Source organism: Squalius cephalus, assembly GCF_949319135.1.
Source record: "Squalius cephalus genome assembly, chromosome: 18".
NCBI classification, from domain to species: domain Eukaryota; kingdom Metazoa; phylum Chordata; class Actinopteri; order Cypriniformes; family Leuciscidae; genus Squalius; species Squalius cephalus.
Genome location: NC_137139.1, coordinates 8672278 through 8692107, shown reverse-complemented (window position 1 = coordinate 8692107; position 19830 = coordinate 8672278). Strand labels below are relative to the sequence as shown.

Genomic DNA, 19830 nt, shown 5'->3' with positions numbered 1-19830 from the left:
TATACACAATACACACACACACACAAGCGCTACAGATCAGACCTTTGGGACACTTTACTGAATTCTATTCACAATGATAACTCTCTTTCAAATCAACCCCGACGCTATGTTTACACGACAACGATATGCTTAAAACGGAGAAGTTTTTCCTTTGAGTCTTCTGTGTACAAACGACACAATTGTCAAAACGATCCCTGAACACGTAAGACGCATGTGCATGAACACGTAACTGAACACGTAATACGCATGTGCATGACGTCATCGTCTTCAGAGATTTGCGGTTTTGTTCTTTAAACGGAGACTTGCACTTTGAAACCCGTTTTCAAAAGTTTGCATTTTCAGGCACCCAAAACGCTGTTGTCGTGTAAACAAACGGCCAAAACACATAAAAAGTTTGTAGTTCCCCAAGGGCCATTTTCCTGGTTGCATTCGCACCGCCTGTATGAACTCTGAAGTGACGTAAGCCGCGCTTGTTGTTGTGACTTATTTTGATGTTGCTGAGAAAGCCAGAGCCTGAGCTCACAGCGCTCACATTCACCCTCTTTATTAGTTTACGATCTGTCTAACAGTCCTGGTCTAATAAAATAGATAGAACTGTTATACAAAGAAAGTAGACAGTATATGAAAAAAGTATTAGCTTTTGCCATGTGGTTGATGCCCAATGTCGCTAGCTGAGTAGAAGTACATAATCATGTTTCGCTTGGTCCCCTTATGCTGCGTTCAAACCGAACGCAAATTGAGCATCAAACTCGCTTCTATCGTGTCTAGTTGGACGCTTGAACATTTTGAATCCATTCGCACGCGCGTATAAAGCGAGCGTTTGAAGTGAAATAGACGAAATTGAAGCGAATTTCGTGTTTGAGGCGAAATTCGCTTCTTGTGGGAGGGGCAAGTGCTTGTCCACCACAACATGCACATTTATACCTCGAGTCACTAACTTTTTCAAATGGCAGGTTTTTCACGTTAATATAAGGTAAAATTATTAAATCATACATTATAAGTAGTCCTATTACTAATATAACATGGTAAACAATCCCATATTTGGAGTTTTTCTTCATCTCATTCAGAAATGTACGACTGCAAGTGTTCAGTGTCACATTCATAGTTGACATAGCTGAACAATGTCATTCCTTCTTTGATGTCCTGAATAATTCTATAGGTCTGTGCCATTTCTTTGTTCAGGTTATTACAGTAAAATAATCTGTAATTTATTTTTGTTTTGATGATAAATGGAGCCAGCCTCCAAAACCTGTCCTGTGATTTTTTTTTTCTTTCTCACACAACACTGTCCAGACACGAACTATGTTATACACTAAAGTATGCTTTACATTGGAATAATAATGTTTCATATAATCTAGATTTAGAGATGGAATAAATAGCATTCAATACAAAATGAATATGTCTCATATATTGAAATTGATTTGCTTTGTTTTTACTTCACCGCGTGACAACAGCAAGCAGGCTCCTGATTGGTTAACGCGGCGCGTAAAGACGCCAAAGTTCGGGAAACGACGCAAATTCGCTTCAAACACGTGAATACGCGTGAATGCACAAAAAGCACCAAATAAAATCACTTGTGCGTATCGCACCAGATGCTCAATTCGCCTCTTTCGCGCAAACTGGACGCGCGAATGAGGCGAAAATGTTTCCATCGTGCCGCGCTAAACGCGTCTATGGCGCCAGAGGACCTCCAGACGCGCGTCAACACATCTTTACATTGACTTAACATGGAAATCACTCGCTCAATTCGTGTTCGGTGTGAACGCAGCATTAGAGTTACGTTGGATTCCAGGAAACACCCTGGAAACTAGTGTCTGGATGTAGGCGTTACAAAGGATCATGTACTCTTGATGCATACATCACAAAACCCACTGAGATAAACAAGACTTGATTATGATTATATAATTAAAACTGTATGTATACAATTAAGGGAACAGAGGTGTCAGCAGAGGTAGATTTAGTCTAAGCCCACACATATTCTGCTGTCTCACTCTCGCATACATTGACAAGAGTCACAGAGTTAATTGGTTTTTAATAAAGCTTTTAATCTCAGAACTTTGTGAGGCTTTTCAGTGCAAACCAACTTGGCCGATGGCCGTTATATTAGTGTGTGTGAAACATCAGCACCAACATGCTAATCGTGAGTGAAGGTTTGCAAAGCCTTGTTCAGAAAGACTTGGTCGATATCTGATCGATATCTGATCAATAGGAAAGAGAAAGTAATCTGACAGAACAGTGAGGTCAATCCCATCTCTGGTCCTATCTGTTAAGTAGTCTGAACGTTAATTCCCAACAGAAGCGACACGTGTTTGAGGTTTAGAGGGTCTGATCTATATGACAATCTCAAACAGTCCCTGCCAAGAAATCCTTCCTATATGTGCTGTGAACTCTTTTGTTTTACACATCGTTCATTGCTCTTTTTCGTACATGAATTATTTATCAGGTCCAGCAAAGGATATTTATCTTGTCTTTAGTGACTTTAGTCCTGGTTCTGTGCCCAAGAGAACACTGCATCTATATTTATCCACAGGCATTTTGCTCTCTGTGCAACAATGAGGAGGGGAGGGGAGGGGGGTTATCCATTTTATTTGAGACTGTTAAGAAAGTGCTACAGCATTACCTGAAATGCACTGGATGAAGAAAATAAAGAGACATGGATAAATGGATGTAGGCTTGAACATTAAAAAGCAGAAAGTCACACATTTGTGAAAATTCTGCTCTTGAAATGGCATCAGTACTTAATGATGGAGGCCTGAAGAGCTCTTTGTCTTTCAATGTGTAAAAGCAATCAGTCTACACACAGGCATGTATAGAAGGAAGATAAACAAATGTGGGGAACTGAGGCTGAATTAAACCCACACGAGAGAAAAGACAAAGAGGAGAGAGTGGACGAGGGAAAGGAAAGGAAAGGAAAGGAAGGGGTATGAAGCAAGACAAGTGGAGAAAAATAACAAAAAAGAAGACTACAGAAGAGACGAGGCAGATGAAAAAAAGCAAACATGAGACATGACCCATGAACAGACCGTCAGGATGATGAAAGAGTTGCTGTCTAGATGGACAGAGCTCAGAAACAAATGAGTGCGATGAGGAAAGCTATCGTTCCATTGTCATGCCTCGACTACCACCCCAGAGCGAGGGATTGCACTGCAAGAAACTGAAAGATGAATTGAAATCGGAGCCTTTGTTCACAAGAATGGGAAAAATCGATCAGTCGAGCTGGGGATGGCGGCCAGAATGTATGTATATGAAGACGTCTGTGACAGGCCTTTATTGATCAGGAGCAGACAGAATTGCACTCAAATATGGAGTGAAGGAGAAATTAAACAACAACAATAAGAAGCGATTGCCATCAACATGTTCGCCAGACCGGACAAGAGTAGAGAGGAAAGACAAGGGGGATAAGAGGACACGAAAAACGAAAGACAAGGAGGAGGGAGTGAAGGAGAGGAGGACTGAAGAGACAAGAGACAATGAGAGATGGAAATGAGAGGAGAGGTGAGACCAGGGAAAAATGAGAAAAGACAAAGACAAGAGGAGACTTGGAAAGTAAACTGCAGGAGAAATGAGATTAAGTGAGACGAGGGGATGTGGGAGAAACAAGGATATAAGAAGAGGAGAGATGACGAGGGAGCAGAAGAGAGGAAAAAGAAGTGGGCAAAGAAGAGAGGAGAAACAAAGAGAGCAGACTAGAGGAGGAACACTGAAGAGAAATGAGAAGAGGTAGGAAAAGAGGGACAATAAGAGAAACAAGGATTTGAGAGGAAATGAGAGGTGGGACGGGGAGAGAGACGAGACAAGGGGGAAGAAGAGGAGAAACAAGGAAGAGGAGAGGATATGAAGGAAGGTATAGAGGAGAGGAGCCGTACAACCAACCGATTACCAGACATCTTTGTCCAAGGACAGACAATATATCACCCAATGTCAGAATGGATTTATGCAGGCGCACACACACGTCTCTTTCCTAAAATGTGGCAAATTTTGATGTTCGAGTCATAAATGCAGATTAATCTTGATCTCATTTTGGCACAGAGTCTACAATCTACAATCTCTCTCTCTCTCTCTCTCTCTCACACACACACAGAAATATAGCACTTCCACTCAAGCTCTCAGTAATGGACATCAGCACAAAGTGCTTTAAGTGAGGGGAGGAGTCGCCGTGACTCACGGTGTGTGTGTGCGCGCTGGAGAGAGGGAAAGATGAGTTAGTGTGAAAGAGGCAGAACCTAGCTGGTGTGTGTTTGCTGGTGTATGTATGTGTGCAACATGACAGACTGCTAATGCACCATTATCTGAAAACCTCTGAAGCAGCACACACAGATGGAGCAAGTCTCTGAGCTCTGAGCCCAGCCCAGGGTCATCAAACCCCGGGGAACCGCACCTCCTCTGCCGGGCCTCAATGGAGGAAACACAACTTCACTACAGTTACATTTCATGCCAACTCCAGGCTTTTAAACATGATTTTCAAGTTGTTTGGTTGGTACTACTTCATTTTAAGGTGACGTAGTTACATGTTACTACATGTACTTACTTATTATGCATAATTACAAGTAACTAACCCTAACCCAATCCCTAACCGTAACGCTACAGTAAGCACATGTAGTTAATTAATATTATTCAGTACATACTTAAGTACAACGTAACTGTCACCTTAAAATAAAGTGTAACTGTATGGTTTAAAACCCTCAGATTTTATACTAGCATATGTATAAGATACACTAAAGTGCTCAACCTAGTTATTTATGCTACTCATGTACAATGTTTTACTAATCCCTCAGTGTGTATCAATCAAGGATTCATCCCCCTAAGAATGAAGTCCCACTTCAGAATGACAATTTACTAGAGATTCATTTTCAGCACGAGTCTTCCGGTTCTGCACGCGTGTACCGAACGAGCGCAGTGTTGTTTTACCCACTGCACGCGCCCAACTTCTGTGATGTGCGGAGCGCAATTTGAAGTTCGAGTTTCCCCCAGGATGGGACAATACTGTTTATATCAATATACTTTGATGTTGCAAATGCATCTGAAAAAATAACAGAGTGAGCTGCTGCCGGGTCCAATCGCATTACATTAAGTGCTTCAAACTAGCTCATAAACCTACAGTTTAAAGTGGCTTGCCCTCAGATGCATGTTATTTAATGCATTTGAGACCTGCTTTCCTCAGCATAACTTACTGCAAATCTTACAGTTGTATCTTATCTATTTTGATGCGGGTATTTGCATTTTGCATAAAGGCTCGTCCTGACAGCGAGCGAGTCACCCTTAAATTTCACAGACTTCACTGAACAAGTGTGGGCATGCATGCGCCTCAAACAGACGGAACGCAATAAAATGGTAGCTCAATAATTCTCACTAAAATATACATTTACAAATATACATTTTGCTTCCCAAAAGTGGAAGCGTTTCAGAAAGTTTCCTCCATTTACAACAGCAGTTCTTCTCTCACTGTACGACGTAGGTCCACCGTTTAGAAGCCACAAAACTTCCACGATTGCTCAATTTTTGTCTGGGACAGCCCATAATCATACAGTGTGTACCGGGCATTAGAAAACTAGTGCCAATTTTCACTGACAAATTGAGTCAAGTAACTTTAACAAAAACGCAAGCCTAATATTTCTGAACGCTTGTCTGTTAGACTTACATTATATTAGTGTAAATGCTATCACACATTGAGGGACGAGTTAAAATTGAGCTAAAATTCAATAACATTAAACATGAAGCTGTGAGTACTATTCAAAGTTCTTTTCGTGTCGAAATAATGGGACCTGGATGCCAATCAATAACAGATAAAAGGAAACTGGAAGTAAATCATGAATGTAATTTGTCATGAAATTTTTGCAGCCAGATGTGTATTTGCTAGACTCACACAAACTTGAGGCTCGTTTAGAGCGGGACTAATTCATCACACTCACACATACGGAGGTGGTGCGAGACAGCAGGTCTTTGGAGGCTCAAATGATCTCCAAAAGATGGATTCCTCCCAGGAGAGAGTAATGGAGCGCAGAATGACTGATGCCTTCCCATGGGTGCAGAGCCAGCAGTGCCACCCCGGGACGCTTAAACGATCACCACACCGCCTCCATCTGGCCTAGGGCTGCTTAATCGAGTGAGGAGTAACTTATGTCGCTCAAAGGTAGAGTTGGCGCTTGCGAGCGTGTGGGTTTCGTCTGACGGATTTCACATATGGGACTCATGAGCCGATAAGATAATTACTCAAAAATTATGTTCATTGGAAAAGCATACACAGGGCAAAACATAGCAACAATGTGCAACACCGCAAAAACAGCATGAGCGGCACATCTGAAGTGGTATATAGCCTGTGAAAACGTGGAATAAGTTGTCCGAAGTGTAATAGCCACGGACAAAAAGGCTCAGTAGTCTTTATTTTGCTAAATCTTTAAGAAAGATAACAATCACGTTTTGCATCCTGTACTAAGATACATGCTAAAAACCACAGAAAACAAGACACACGCTGACTGACAACCACAAAGTTTAAGGTCGCTCTGATGCTGAATCTCATTTACATAGAAGGAACGCCACAGAGCCGTCCCGGGTACAAGACTTTTATAACTGCGTACTGTTTCCATCGGAAAATGTCAGAGAGTGATTTAGCTATTTTGGATAAACCGTTGTACAGAATTGTTGTAAACTTAATCTTAAAAAACTAAGTTTTGTGCCAAAATGCTATTGCTGAAAAAACTGAGAATCAGTTTTAAATCTGACTGAAACTAAACAAATCGTGGGATACCTTAATATTTTCACACTTCCCTTTATCAAGAGACCTAACCTCAGATGACTTCAGTGAGATTGTTCCAGTTATAAATGTACCGTATATCACTTTGGATAAATGTGTCTGCTAAATATAGCATATAATGTGGCATTTAATCTAATTTCACTTCACCTCTATGTTTTTTTTCTTATACTTTCAGTCTCAAAACTGGCTATTGAGTCTGATTGATTTCAAGGGGCTATATCACGGGAACAGAATTTGCTTTTGAAATAAGTGAGTTGGATGTAGTATGTGACATACTTCAACTATCACAAATCAAAACTCTGTCCCCCAGTACACCCAGACCATTTACAGAACATACACACTGTCCGAAGCAGACACGGCGAGAAGATTCCAGCTTTCAAAGTCATTCAACTGTCCACAGTGGAAGTGAAAACTCAGCACGACATCAGAACATCCATCAGAAAATGTTTGATATACATTGATGTGGAGTGGGATTTTAAAAACCAATCAGATTTCACTGTGGTTGGTGCTAAAGAGAACCGTAATAGAAACCCACCAGCCCACACAGAAAATGTCCTATCGCTTGTTGCGGTCAAGTCTGGTTGGGTCAAAACTTAAATTTCACACTTTATCGCATCGTACCTCATTAGCAGCAAAAGCAGCTAGTTCAGAAATCTTCACCGTATTGACCACACACAGTTTGCGTAAATATGTATTCGGCATTTAGCAACTGGTCCAGCTCTGATGAATGACATTATGTTAGCCCATATTGATGAACCAATCACAAAGAGGCTATTTTACATACAGAGGTTTTAGAGATACTCGCTATTGTTTGAAAAGCTCTCCATCTTTCAGCAGTGTCGTGTGTTGTGTGTGTAAATCCTGTGAGGATTTCAGCTAAACACTGAATATCAGAACAGCTGTTGCTTTCTCTAATCTCTATCTCACACACACACATGCTCAAGGGATATTTACTGACAGCTCACACTGACAGCAGCTAAACACAGTATCACTCATATAGGATATTACTAACAGGAATCCTTTAACATCGATCACATATGTCAAAAACATCAAATTATTGTGTTTTTTTTCTTTAATGTTCCTTACACTCTAACGTGGTTTGGATGTGTTTTCTGGTTTGAGATAAACAACTGGAAACTGCATCACGGACCGCATCAAACTCTTCTATGCTGCTCTAAAATATCACATCCAAATTCCTCAAACAATATTAAATAAAAGTCTTTCAGATGTTCATATTGGTCTGATGTGGTTTATATGAGTTATTAATGCTGTCTTTTGGTATAACGAACAGAACTTGACATTACAACTTACAAATTTACACTATTATAAATGCACCAAAACAAGACATTGTCGAAATATGAAGAAGAAACAGCTGCACAAATACAACAACAAAAAATATTACAAAGGATTTCACAGAAAGGATTTCACATTTCATGCAACAATAAAACTGGTACAACAAAAAGAAAAAGCAGCATGAGAAGATATCCAAGAAACTGAACTCCAACAGGATTTAGAACAACACAAGACACACCAAACTAAGTCCAACTAACGCAAACTAACACAGAAACGGACGAGAGCGCATCAGCGAGTGTGTGTGAACGCCACTGACCTTGCACAGTTTCTGGTAACGCGGTGAGGATATCGCCATTCTCTGGAGCCGGTGTAAGAAGACCACCACTTTCTGCAGAGACGTCCGAACTACAGCCATCATCTTAACTCTGCCTGCACACGACTGCCAGCGTCTGAGAGCACGCATCCTCACCGCCACACACACACACACATGCTCACGCACGCTCACAGATCCCCCACCACCAGCCGAGCCGAATGTGACGAGCCCTGACAAACATGTCCCGCGCGCGCGTCAGTCAGTGCTCTCCTCTCCAGCAAAAAAAACAGAGAATTAACACACAACCACACAAAAAGAGAATGAACGACGGACAGGAAGATGCTTTGGAAGGGAGAGAGAGTGAGAGAGAGAGAGAGAGAGAGAGAGAGAGAGAGAGAGAGAGAGAGAGAGTGAGAGAGAGAGGGAAGGATTGATACAACGAAACTCTGGAGAGCGTTCAAGAGCTGGAGTGTCTCTTTCAGCACCAAAAGAACGAGAGCGAGTGATGTTGTGTATAGATTCATAAAGGGAATGAGCGAGGGTGACACACTTTACTGAAAGAGAGCACATCTCCGGAGAGACGGAGAAATAGAGCAATGAGACACGTCAGAGAAATGAGGGAGACGAGACGAGAACAGTAATGAATTAGAGTGGAAATCACTTACTCTTGCGCTCTGTGAAGGTGCTATTATTATCTCGTTTTATCCTTCTGATGACCCATGACGACGAACGCTCACGAAGCCAACATGAAATCAATACTGACCTCATTTACTTTCTTAAAGGAATACTTCACCCAAAACCAACATTTGTTCTGTCGCATGTCGGTCCAAACCTGTGAAATCTTGCTCTTTTCCACACAATTACAAGATTCAATTTCAAGGTAAAGCTTCTAAAGGGAGCAAAATGTTATTATATTATTATTATTAGCCATGCAATAACGTTACTGATTTGGATTGTATATTTGTATATTAAAGGGGTGGTTGATTATGATTTCACTTTTCTAACTTTAGTTAGTGTGTAATGTTGCTGTTTGAGCGTAAACAACATCTGCAAAGTTACGACGCTCAAAGTTCAAAGCAAAGGGAGATATTTGCTTTTAAAGAAATCGCTTTTTAAGGACTACAACAAACGGCTGGTAGAGACTACACAAGCTTCCTCCCGGGTTAGTGACATCACTAACCCCAATATTTACATAAACCCCGCCCCCAGAACACGATTTATAGATTATCAAGACAGAATATGCAATGACTAGAAGATAACGACACATAAGCTACATAAATTCATCAACTAACCATTCAGAAATGTCTTCTTGAGTCTCTCCATCAATGTCTGACTCCGTTTTGAACATAAAAGGCTAAAAGTTTTTTACATTTTCAGTGCATGTCTGTGTGAGGTAAAAGGACACAAGCTGTTGAAGCTCCGCCCCCTGTGCCGGGAGCAGCAGCTCATTTGCATTTAAAGGAACAGACACAAAAACTGTGCGTTTTTGCTCACCCTCAAAAAGTGACAACTTTAACATGCTGTATACAAATATCTGTGGGGTATTTTGAGCTAAAACTTCACACACACACTGGGGACATCAGAGACTTATTTTACATCTTGTGAAAAGGGCATTATACCACCCCTTTAACATTATCACTTAAAGAAAGATATGGTTATGAATTGTCAAACTGGTAAATTTTAGAAAGCAAACATTTACAAAGCACAATTATATTACCTCATAATACTTAAAACACTATCAACATATTTTTACACTGTAAAAAATTTCTAACCCTCCCAAATCAAAAATTTCAAGTGACTGATAACATCTAAATTTTTCAATTGGCCCAAGTGAAATTCTGCAAATTTAATTTTATAATTTACAGAATTTCACTTGGGCCACTTGAAAAATTTAGATGTTATCAGTCACTTGAAATTTTTGATTTGGGAGGGTTAGAAATTTTTTACAGTGTACAGTGAATTTCTGAAAACCACGTGTGCAGGTTTTTATTTTATTTTACCACCATACATTTAACAGGATATTTTCACAGTGCAGTTTCTATTCACTGAAAATCTTTAAATCTACCGTTGTGTATGTAGACCGACGTATGTCCAATTTGTACAAGTCATTTAAGAAATGAGTTGACCCATCTTACAAAACTGATCTGAACTGATTCATTAATCCAGTTGTAAAGATTAAAAGCTGGATGGAAGGATTTTCAATAAACAGCAACTTAAATTTTGATCTGTTCCTCACACCATGTCATATGGACCACTATTATAATACTTTTATGGTGCGTTTACTTCTTTTTAAGCTTGACTGCGTCTCCATTCATTGTAGCTGTATGGAAAAGAGCGACCAGCAGAGTCTTCAAAATATATTTTTCTTGTATTCCACAGCATAAAGAAAGTCATGCAGATTTGACACAAAATGAGTATATGACGAAAATTTTTATTTATGGGTGAACTATGCAGATTCACTCCCACACAAAATAACCCCAATTTTAGTGTGATTAAGTCTTTCGCATTGTCATTTTTTTCTGCTATCGTGCATCCCTGTTGCCCGTTGAGAAGTGATTGTGACATGAGTAACTCTCTTTCTAATGTCAATGTCATTGACGTCAAACTAACACAGACAGCAGTCGAGATTTAACAATTTCATAACATCAAATGCGTCAGTTAAAACAAGTTTGCTTCTAAGGAAATACATAATCTGTCCTTGGAAAACATGAATGCTGACAAAAAGGTACATGATTGGTGACTACAATGAAGCTGACAATATCTAAGAGGAAGACAGATGTGAAAGAAAAAAGCTGAACAAAAATCAAATAGACAGCAAAAATGAGCATGTCAAAAAAGTGATTTAAACATGTATACATTTGGCAGATGCTTTTTATCTGAAGCCACTTGCATTCAAGCTCTATAGTTTATCAAAATGTGTGTCCCCTGGGAATCACACCCACAACTTTAGCTTTATTAATGACATGCACTAACAGTGACATGATAAAAGAAACCAATGTTTAATAAAAAATGTCAAGCAACTGAATTCCACTGTATAAGCATCAGTAAAATTTATTTAAGATTTTAAGATGTGACAATTGTTGTGTATATATATATTTAGCCACAACAATTGTTACAATTATATTTAGCCACAACAATCTTTAATCTCTGTATTTGTAAAATAATAATCTATTATATTTTTAAATGCAACAGTTCATTAAACCTTCAGAAATTTTTTCTCTTAAATTAAAAAAGTTTGCTGTAATTAAGTATTATATTTGATACATAAGGCTTTTATGGCTCATAAAGTATGATATAGTGTGAATACGGAGCTTATACTTGAGAAGGAAAAACACCTCAAGTCACAAAATGAGCAAAAATGTGCAATTTAGCAAAAAATTTTATTATAAATAAAATAATTTATTATTAAATAATGTTTTTATTTATTTTTATTTATAATATATATATTTTTTATTATTATTTTTTACTTCATCGGAAAGGTACTAAACTTGGTAAAAGTTTTGGCACTTGCTATGTGAACAAAATGTGAAGAAAAAAAAATCATGGACAAAAAAGTAGTCACTTGTAATCCAAAAATGAGCGAATTTCGAATTTCATCTAGTGGAAACGTTTGGTACTGCGCACAGACAATTTTTTTTATATACATCAACCTCAGAAAATAGCTTGTTTAGATTTATGGCTTTGATTTTCTTACAGTTTTAGAGCAGAACATATTTTGGAAATACATATTTCATTTGCAATTTAAAATAGTATTTTATGCATTTTTCATAATAATAAACTGAAACTTGTATTTTTTTATTAGTTTCACTTTATATATTTTTTTTTCACGTCAGGAATAATGGTGTATAATAAGTGTTGTCTTTTAAAAAAAAAGACCAAACTTGTGCCAGACTGTGATCAAAAGCATTCAAGATTTATGACAGTTTAAGTTGGAAATTTTATTTTCAGGTCTATGCTCAAAAAGTGATTAACAGGTAATAAATGGATCATAACTCTTCCATAAATATAATTTTAGTATCATAAAATCCCAGAAACATACAAAATATTAAATAAAAAAAAACATTATCTAACTAAAATATAGTACAGTATAAATTCGCCATTTTTGAGCAGTTAACAGTTTCAAGTTGCTTCAGTGCAGTAAGCAAGACTCTTGCAATAGCACTAACAATATAAAGTTATTCTTACATTCACTTCTTAAAACCCAGAAAAAAACTTTCACAACAGTCACATGAACCACAAGCTAAAAGAGGATGTTTTTACAATTATACTAGTAGGCATTTCACTTATTAAAACAGTCTAAACTATCAATCAGACGACAGAAGGTCTGTAGTAGATTGTGTACAAGTTTTGACCATGTTGATAATTTAGAGACCATAGAAATCTGCTTTCTAGGCCTAGGTAAAAATCTTCCGATCAAATGAATTAATGTTTCAGAATGAACGCAAAACCTCTCATTTGTTGCCGAGCAACATGACAACAAAAGATGACTCAGCGCTTCGGTGCGACTTCCGCTTTTCCGAATTCAGAGTCGGGGTGATCCGTTTAATAAAACGACACGCAAGCGGATGTTGTACTGTAGTGTAGTGTGTGTAGGCTTCTGAATCTTAGTAGGCAGTGAGAGCGGCTGAGATATCCTCCACACGGTCGTGATTCGAGTCGACGGCAGATAAAGAGATCAAACTGTGATGCATGAATCTCACAGGACTATCACAGACTCGGCAAAGAACCGTTGGAGGAGGGAGAAGAAAAGGAAGACACACACTCTTTCTCAGCTGAAGTGATCTATAGCTTGATTACGCGTACGCTGCGCTGTGGCTGACGTGGAAACTAATGAGGACTGACAGGGAGATAATTGAATATCGTTCACACACACTTTAGTGCCTGTATGTCCCAGATTTGTCTACATCACAGACGGTACTGCCCAGAGTCAACACACGACCGCATCACGCGCTTCACAGAAATAGAAAAACACAACTGGCGTGTGCTAACTGAAAATCACAAGCTCAAATCTGATTGGCTGGCTTTGACTGAGCCATTGTTTGCCAGCCCTACAATTGTGGTTGGTCATTTGACATGTCTCTGGTAAAGTGGGCGGGTCTTGGCCAGAACAAGCTTCCCACATGGATATAAAGGAATACAAGCGTGTACAGTTCTTACCTCGAGCTGAGCCTTCAGCTCCTTGATGTGGGCGGAGTCCTGTGAAAGCCCCTCCCTCTGGGCGGAGCCTGATAACACGTTGACTGTAGTCTCCGCCTCGTGGAGCCACTTCAGGAAGGACTCGAGCTCACGGAGGGACGCCTGCAGGCTCTTGAGCTCGGAGTCCAGAGCGGCCTGGCGGTCGGACGCCCTGAGAACAGCACACCGCCGTAAACTAGACTACATATACTTATCAACATATTCAGATTTAATTAACATTTGTGCAGTTATTATTATAGTGGTGGTAGTACTCATGATAGCATAAGTACGGGATTTTGTTTTTCATCAATATTGTGATAGTAGCATTTATTGCACTGAGAGTGTAATTACGATCATATCCCTATATTATTACAGTGGTATTCTTATACATGCATCGCTATAATTAATGAAAGTGTTCAATATCACTATATTATTATGGGAGTATTGTTTTAGCATTTATTTTCCACAATATTTGTAAAAGAATAATGCATGTCATTTTTTAAAGAGCAATATTATTCAATTGGAATTTATTAGTATTTATTTAATAATATTTATAAAAGCATATTTCATGTAGTATTTAATATCACAATATTATGATGGGGGTATTCATTGTCACAATATGTGTAAAAGCATACTTATGGTAGTATTTATTACAATAATATCACGAAAGTATTTATTGACAATATTTACAAATACATAATTACAATACAATTTATCACTAAATTCGTATGTTAGCTCTTTGAGAGAGAGGCTATAATTACGGCAATATTAATTACATCAATGGTAGTATTTATTATGACAACATTATTACAATAATATTTATTATTGATATATTATTAACTATTTATTACTAAATTATTATTATGGTAGTATTTGTTATATAGTATTGTGAGAGCATAATTATGGTAATATATATTATTAGTGAATATCTGCACTATTCAGGAGAGCAAAGTTAAAGTAGTACCAGTAGTAATTATTATCACAATATTATGACCATATTTTCACAAAAATTCATAAAGCACAATGACAGAAATATATTATTATTAATATTATTACAATCATAATTATACTCTGGTACTACTGTTATTATGCTATCAGAAATACTGCTGTAATAAATACTTATGGTAGCACATATTACCGCAGTACTTGTGATAGCATAATTATTATGGTAGTATAGCACCTCATTATTTGTGATAATGCATAATAAGGTATTAATTACCATAATACTATAAAATTATTTACAACATTAAATGCAGCAGTAATAATAACAGTCATTGAGTCTGTGTTGTGCCAAGTGTGATATCTGTAGATACATGTGCGTCATATGACGTGTGTGCTTATGACGCGTCGTTTCAGAGAGTGTGTGCGCATGATTCACTTCCTCTCGTGTAATCTTCTCCCTCCGGGTCCCGGAGATTAAGGACAAGAACGTGTGCATGATTGTGTGTGTAAACACAGCGAGTGTGCGCATACCTGTTATTGACGCCGTTCCACGCGGAGTTGAGTTTGTCCATGAGCTCTTTGACCTTGCGCGTGTCATCAGCTGCATACTCCTGCAGAAGCTGATTGGACAGTTCATTAAAGGAAGTCACGCTCTCCTGTCCTCGACCGAGCTCCTGCAGGAACGCCTGACAACAGAAAGAAATCAATGAACATAACTACAGTCCAAACATCACAACAAAAGCACAACTATGACAATGCAAGTGGAGTCACTGTAGACGTCAAGATGCGGTGTGTTTGTTGCTGCAGACTGAAGGACACCGAACCTCAGATGACTGTAGAAAAGCGTTATCAACAAAGTTATGATCTTTATTTCTAACCTAAGGCAAACACTATCTACTCACGTACAAAATATTTGAATAATATATGAATACCAAACAATAAGCCAATGAAATTATGGCTCTAGCAGCCCCTACAGGTCAGTTGCAGTGGTGTGTGTGTGTGTGTGTGTGTGTGTGTCTCTTTCAGCAGACACTTCAGCTCAAACACTTGTACAGTACAGTAGTCACATTCATTCATCATTTAATACAACAGAATGCAATGATTGTTTTGAGGATTGATAGATTTCTTCAATTAAATTATGAGAAACTGATGAGAAGCCTTTTTTTGTCTTGTGAAAATATTGTTCATTTGGTTATATGTGAGATTTCAAACAGGATTTGAAATTTAAAGCTGAATTTTATATTGAACAGTTCAACAGCAATTTTATTTAGGTTTAACAGCAACTCGCTGTTTTGCGAACAGTTGCATGTCTTTGAATTTGAAATATTTACAGTAAAATCAGGCCGTTTCTGACAGTTTTGGCACCCTGGATGAGATCCCTTCCCTCCTCACATCTTAAACACTCTAAACTTACATAACTATGTTTCTAAGCACCGATTTGATACCTTTTACAAATTACATAAATAAGTTGTCTCTTAATAAGCACTGAAATTATTAACCAACTTAAGTTAAAGGGGGCAGTGCCTTCTTAAAGAATTGGATGAGAAAATCCACATTACAAAAATAAAATTAAAAAGTGTATAAATCACTAGTTTTTCTAAAGTAACACTGTCCAGCAGCGACGCCGGCAGGTAAAGTTACAGTCTGCGCCTCCCCTGAGGCCGCTGAGTTTTAACAGACCCCCTAAAGTGAGCGCTGGGTTTAGTGCGGGGTAATTGAGAATGAATGGGGGAAAGTCATGATAAATGGTAAAATGGAGATAAACATCTCTTAACCACTGTAGCGTCTGGACCAATCAGACACACAATTATTCATTATATTTACTGAATAATCCAGAAAACCCTCTCTCCCAACAAGCAAAATATGTTAGATTCTGTCAACTACCCCTGAACTGCAACTAACACCCAGGCAGAACCAATTATTATCATTATTTATTATGGGGAGAGTAATAAGGCCCATAAAAAGGGACTTCTTTGCATTAATTCATAGGCAAACGTTCTGTGAATGGACATCTCCAGGACATTGTATGCAGGATTATTACTGTCTTGTATAATAAGTTGTATTGTATAATGTTTTATGCATGCTTTATGATAGAACACTACTTCATGTAACCTCACCGGTTTCATTTACTTACACTTTCCATTTGACCTATTTTTGCATGATTGTGTGTATGTGTTTGTTCAGATTAGTTATGTGTTCGTGATTTAGTTAACTAAAACTTTAACTCACATTCATGAGTGAGGTTTGATTCTGGTCACTACTTGTAAATTAATGTCCCTTTGAAGATGCAGTCATGCTAAGAAAGTTATTTTTCTGTGGCCACAAAAAATATCCTCTCTGAGAGTTGATAGACGATCGATACTGGACGAATTGATTGATATAATTTAATTAACAAGATAATTAATTATTCATATTTCCCTTTTGAGCTGATTTGCTACACCACACAGCCAACTTGTTGAAGCCCCTGACACTCAACCTGCCCACGTGAAACTCAATGCTGATAAGCTTATGAAGAGCTTGTATGCTTTGAACAATTTGGGTCATTGCCAGAGCGCAAATATCTAACTAATTCATAATGACATTTGCTATTTGTATCATTGATTTTCAGTTTTTTTGCAGCCAAAAACTTAAAAGTTGTTAACAATACAATGAGTTTAAAAGTAGGGGAAATATAGCAAAAGATTAAAAATATGAGATATTTGATATTGACATTTTACTTTTTATTTACAGCCATTTAAACGTTCCGTTCCTTGCCGTCATGTGTTGCTACAATCTGACAGTCACATGAAAACATTGCCGCTGAGCTTGAACAGCCGTCCAAAGATGCCCTTTTTATTTAAAAACAAGTCATGAAAATGACTGATTACTGACAAGAATTTAAAAATTAAAAGATAAATACATAAAAAAATAAAATGTAAACCTGATACGATTGACGTGTTTGCCATTTAAAAGCAATAATGTGTATTTGAAGGTTGGATTTCGTAACAATGTCTAGCGAGCTGTTGATAACCACATCAAATGAAAATATTTTAGAAGCTTCTTGAGCCACAAAAAGACGTAATGCTGTCTGTAATTATAACCCAGAAATATGGCTTTTGTTCATTGATCTTATTAGGAGCAGCTCCATTGACTCTTTTGTTCCCAACAAGCCCACAAACATAAGAACACACTGAACCTCGTTTAAAACAGTTTTTGTTTTTCATTTATTTACTGTGCTCAGAAAATATATTTGAATTCATCAACTTTAGCTACTTATATTTTGCATGCTGAGGCAATAAATGAAAAACAAAAACAATAATAATAAAGGCGATAAGACGATAAGGCCTAAAAAAAAGAGAAGCCATTCAAGCTTGACAAAGAAATATTGGAAGAGCCTGAGGAAGAGTGAAAGAGTCTTTCCCAGAGAGATATCAGACTTTCTTAAAGGAAGATATAAGAGCAGGTAACGGGGACCATGATCAGATTAAAGTGTCCCTATGACTCCTGATGAAAAATGTCAATTACTTAAGCTGTAATCCATATTTATCCAATTTGATCTGCAGTTCTTTAATTAGGTTGGATGATTAATCAAAATTTAAACACATTTGAAGTGTTTATTTAATAAAATATGAGACAGTTCTATTAGAAAAGCATTGTGGGCTTAATTGGAACATGTACCTTACAAAGCCACTCCAGACTTTTAATTAAATAAAGCAATTTAATTTTGTCAGTTCCTGACAAAACATAACATAACATGAGTTTTTACTCTTCAATGAAATACCCACTTTAGTGGAAGACTTGAATATCTATTAAGAATGCATGTTCAACTAAGATTTGGGTGAGCTTAAGGTCACTTCCCACATTCATTAAATGACAAAAGGCCTGATGGATTACTTCAGTTTGCTCGACTACAAATCACACTGATCATCATATATTTCCAACACAATATTTCTTAGTTGTAAAGTGCATGTCTCTGCAACACATAACTAGGTTAGGACATCTCTCTAGCTTTTTTAAATGATTTAGGAGACCAAGACCAAGTCTTGTATTTTGAACTGTAAGAACAAGAGCAACATAACTCAAACTGCAAATTTTTACACACTTAAGGGGCTATACACACAAAATGTGTTTAACCATTCCACTGCGCTACTTTTCCATTGATTTTCAATGCAAACACGCTAGACGGACGTGTTTAGCTGTTGAGCTCACGTCTCGCATCTTTTGCAGTGTCTCGCGCATGACTCAGAGTTTCAAAGCATAGCGTTAAGTTAAAAGTTCAACTTTTTAAAAACCTTGCATTGACTTTTCTGTTCCACTGACCAGCATCTTGCGTGTTTAACCAAAAGTAGGAACCTCTCACTGAGTGAAAGGTAACAATCAGAAGTAATATAGGTCAAAGGTCAAGTTCTCACCTTGTTGTCACTGATCTGTTTGGTGAGCGGCTCTCGGCTCTGTTGCAATAGGTTATGGAAATGCATCTCGTTTTGACCAATAAGAGCCTTCACATTCCGCCTCTGCTCCTCCCATTGGTCGCTGTGGCCGATCATGTGGTCCAGCTGCAGAAGCCGCGCCTCCACGCCGTACTGTGTGTTGTCCCATTGGCTGCGGACCTTCTCCACTGACACACAGCAGGAAAATGTTAATTGCTGCAGTCCATTTAAAAATGTTTATTTAATTTGAATGATTTTTTTTATCGGTTTGAATGAATGATTCAATGACTCAAAGACTGCACTTGTTTCATTACTGGATTAATCAGTGTTTTTGAACGACATTTTTGCAGTCATTTGTCGCCACCTACTGGTGTAATGATTGTAATCGAAAAAATCGTTATTTGAAGTGCCATGTTACTTTCCATGGGTGATTTGCTCTATTTTGCACTACCGTAGTGTTTATATCCGAACTAAACACGTTTATCCCAGTACTTCTTTGATAATATGAATATTTGTAACAGAAATAACCATACAGTGTGGTTGAAAGGACTGTTTGTGAAGCTGTTTCACACCTATATGTATGACAACTGCTCTCTCAGCGGCAGCACCAACACAGATCTGTTCACTGTGATTTCATCAAAGGTTTAATAGACACAGACGAATCGTTGTCAGTTATGAGTGCAATCACGTGGGTGTTTGAATCGAGATCACGATCTCTTAATCACGATTAATCATGCAGCTCTAAGGCAAAGACTAAACATGAAATGAAGATTAAGATGATGTATAATATGCTCACGCTTCTCTGAGATGGAGGTTCGCACATCTAGGTTGGAGGTTTTGTTCTTGATGTTTTGTGCCAGAGTGATGATGTCTTCCAGCTGTGGATGTCTCTGCTCTAGATCTCCCTTAGTCACCTACAATCACAAAACTGGGGTTTTAAAACGGCC

General features: G+C 38.0%; 1 protein-coding gene across 7 annotated transcripts in view; it reads right to left on the bottom strand.

Moving 5' to 3' along the window:
• utrn (utrophin) overlaps window positions 1–19830 on the bottom strand; it is a gene marked incomplete at its 3' end in the record, with an annotated part of 238761 nt that overhangs the window by 130153 nt on the left and 88778 nt on the right. For all 7 annotated transcript variants that reach the window (XM_079849569.1, XM_079849573.1, XM_079849571.1 and 4 more), the window contains 4 exons: window positions 19680–19797; window positions 18866–19071; window positions 15006–15160; window positions 13515–13704 (listed from right to left, as the gene is read on the bottom strand). In XM_079849569.1, the coding sequence (XP_079705695.1) occupies window positions 13515–13704; window positions 15006–15160; window positions 18866–19071; window positions 19680–19797 (669 nt within the window). The remainder of the gene's footprint in view (window positions 1–13514; window positions 13705–15005; window positions 15161–18865; window positions 19072–19679; window positions 19798–19830) is intronic.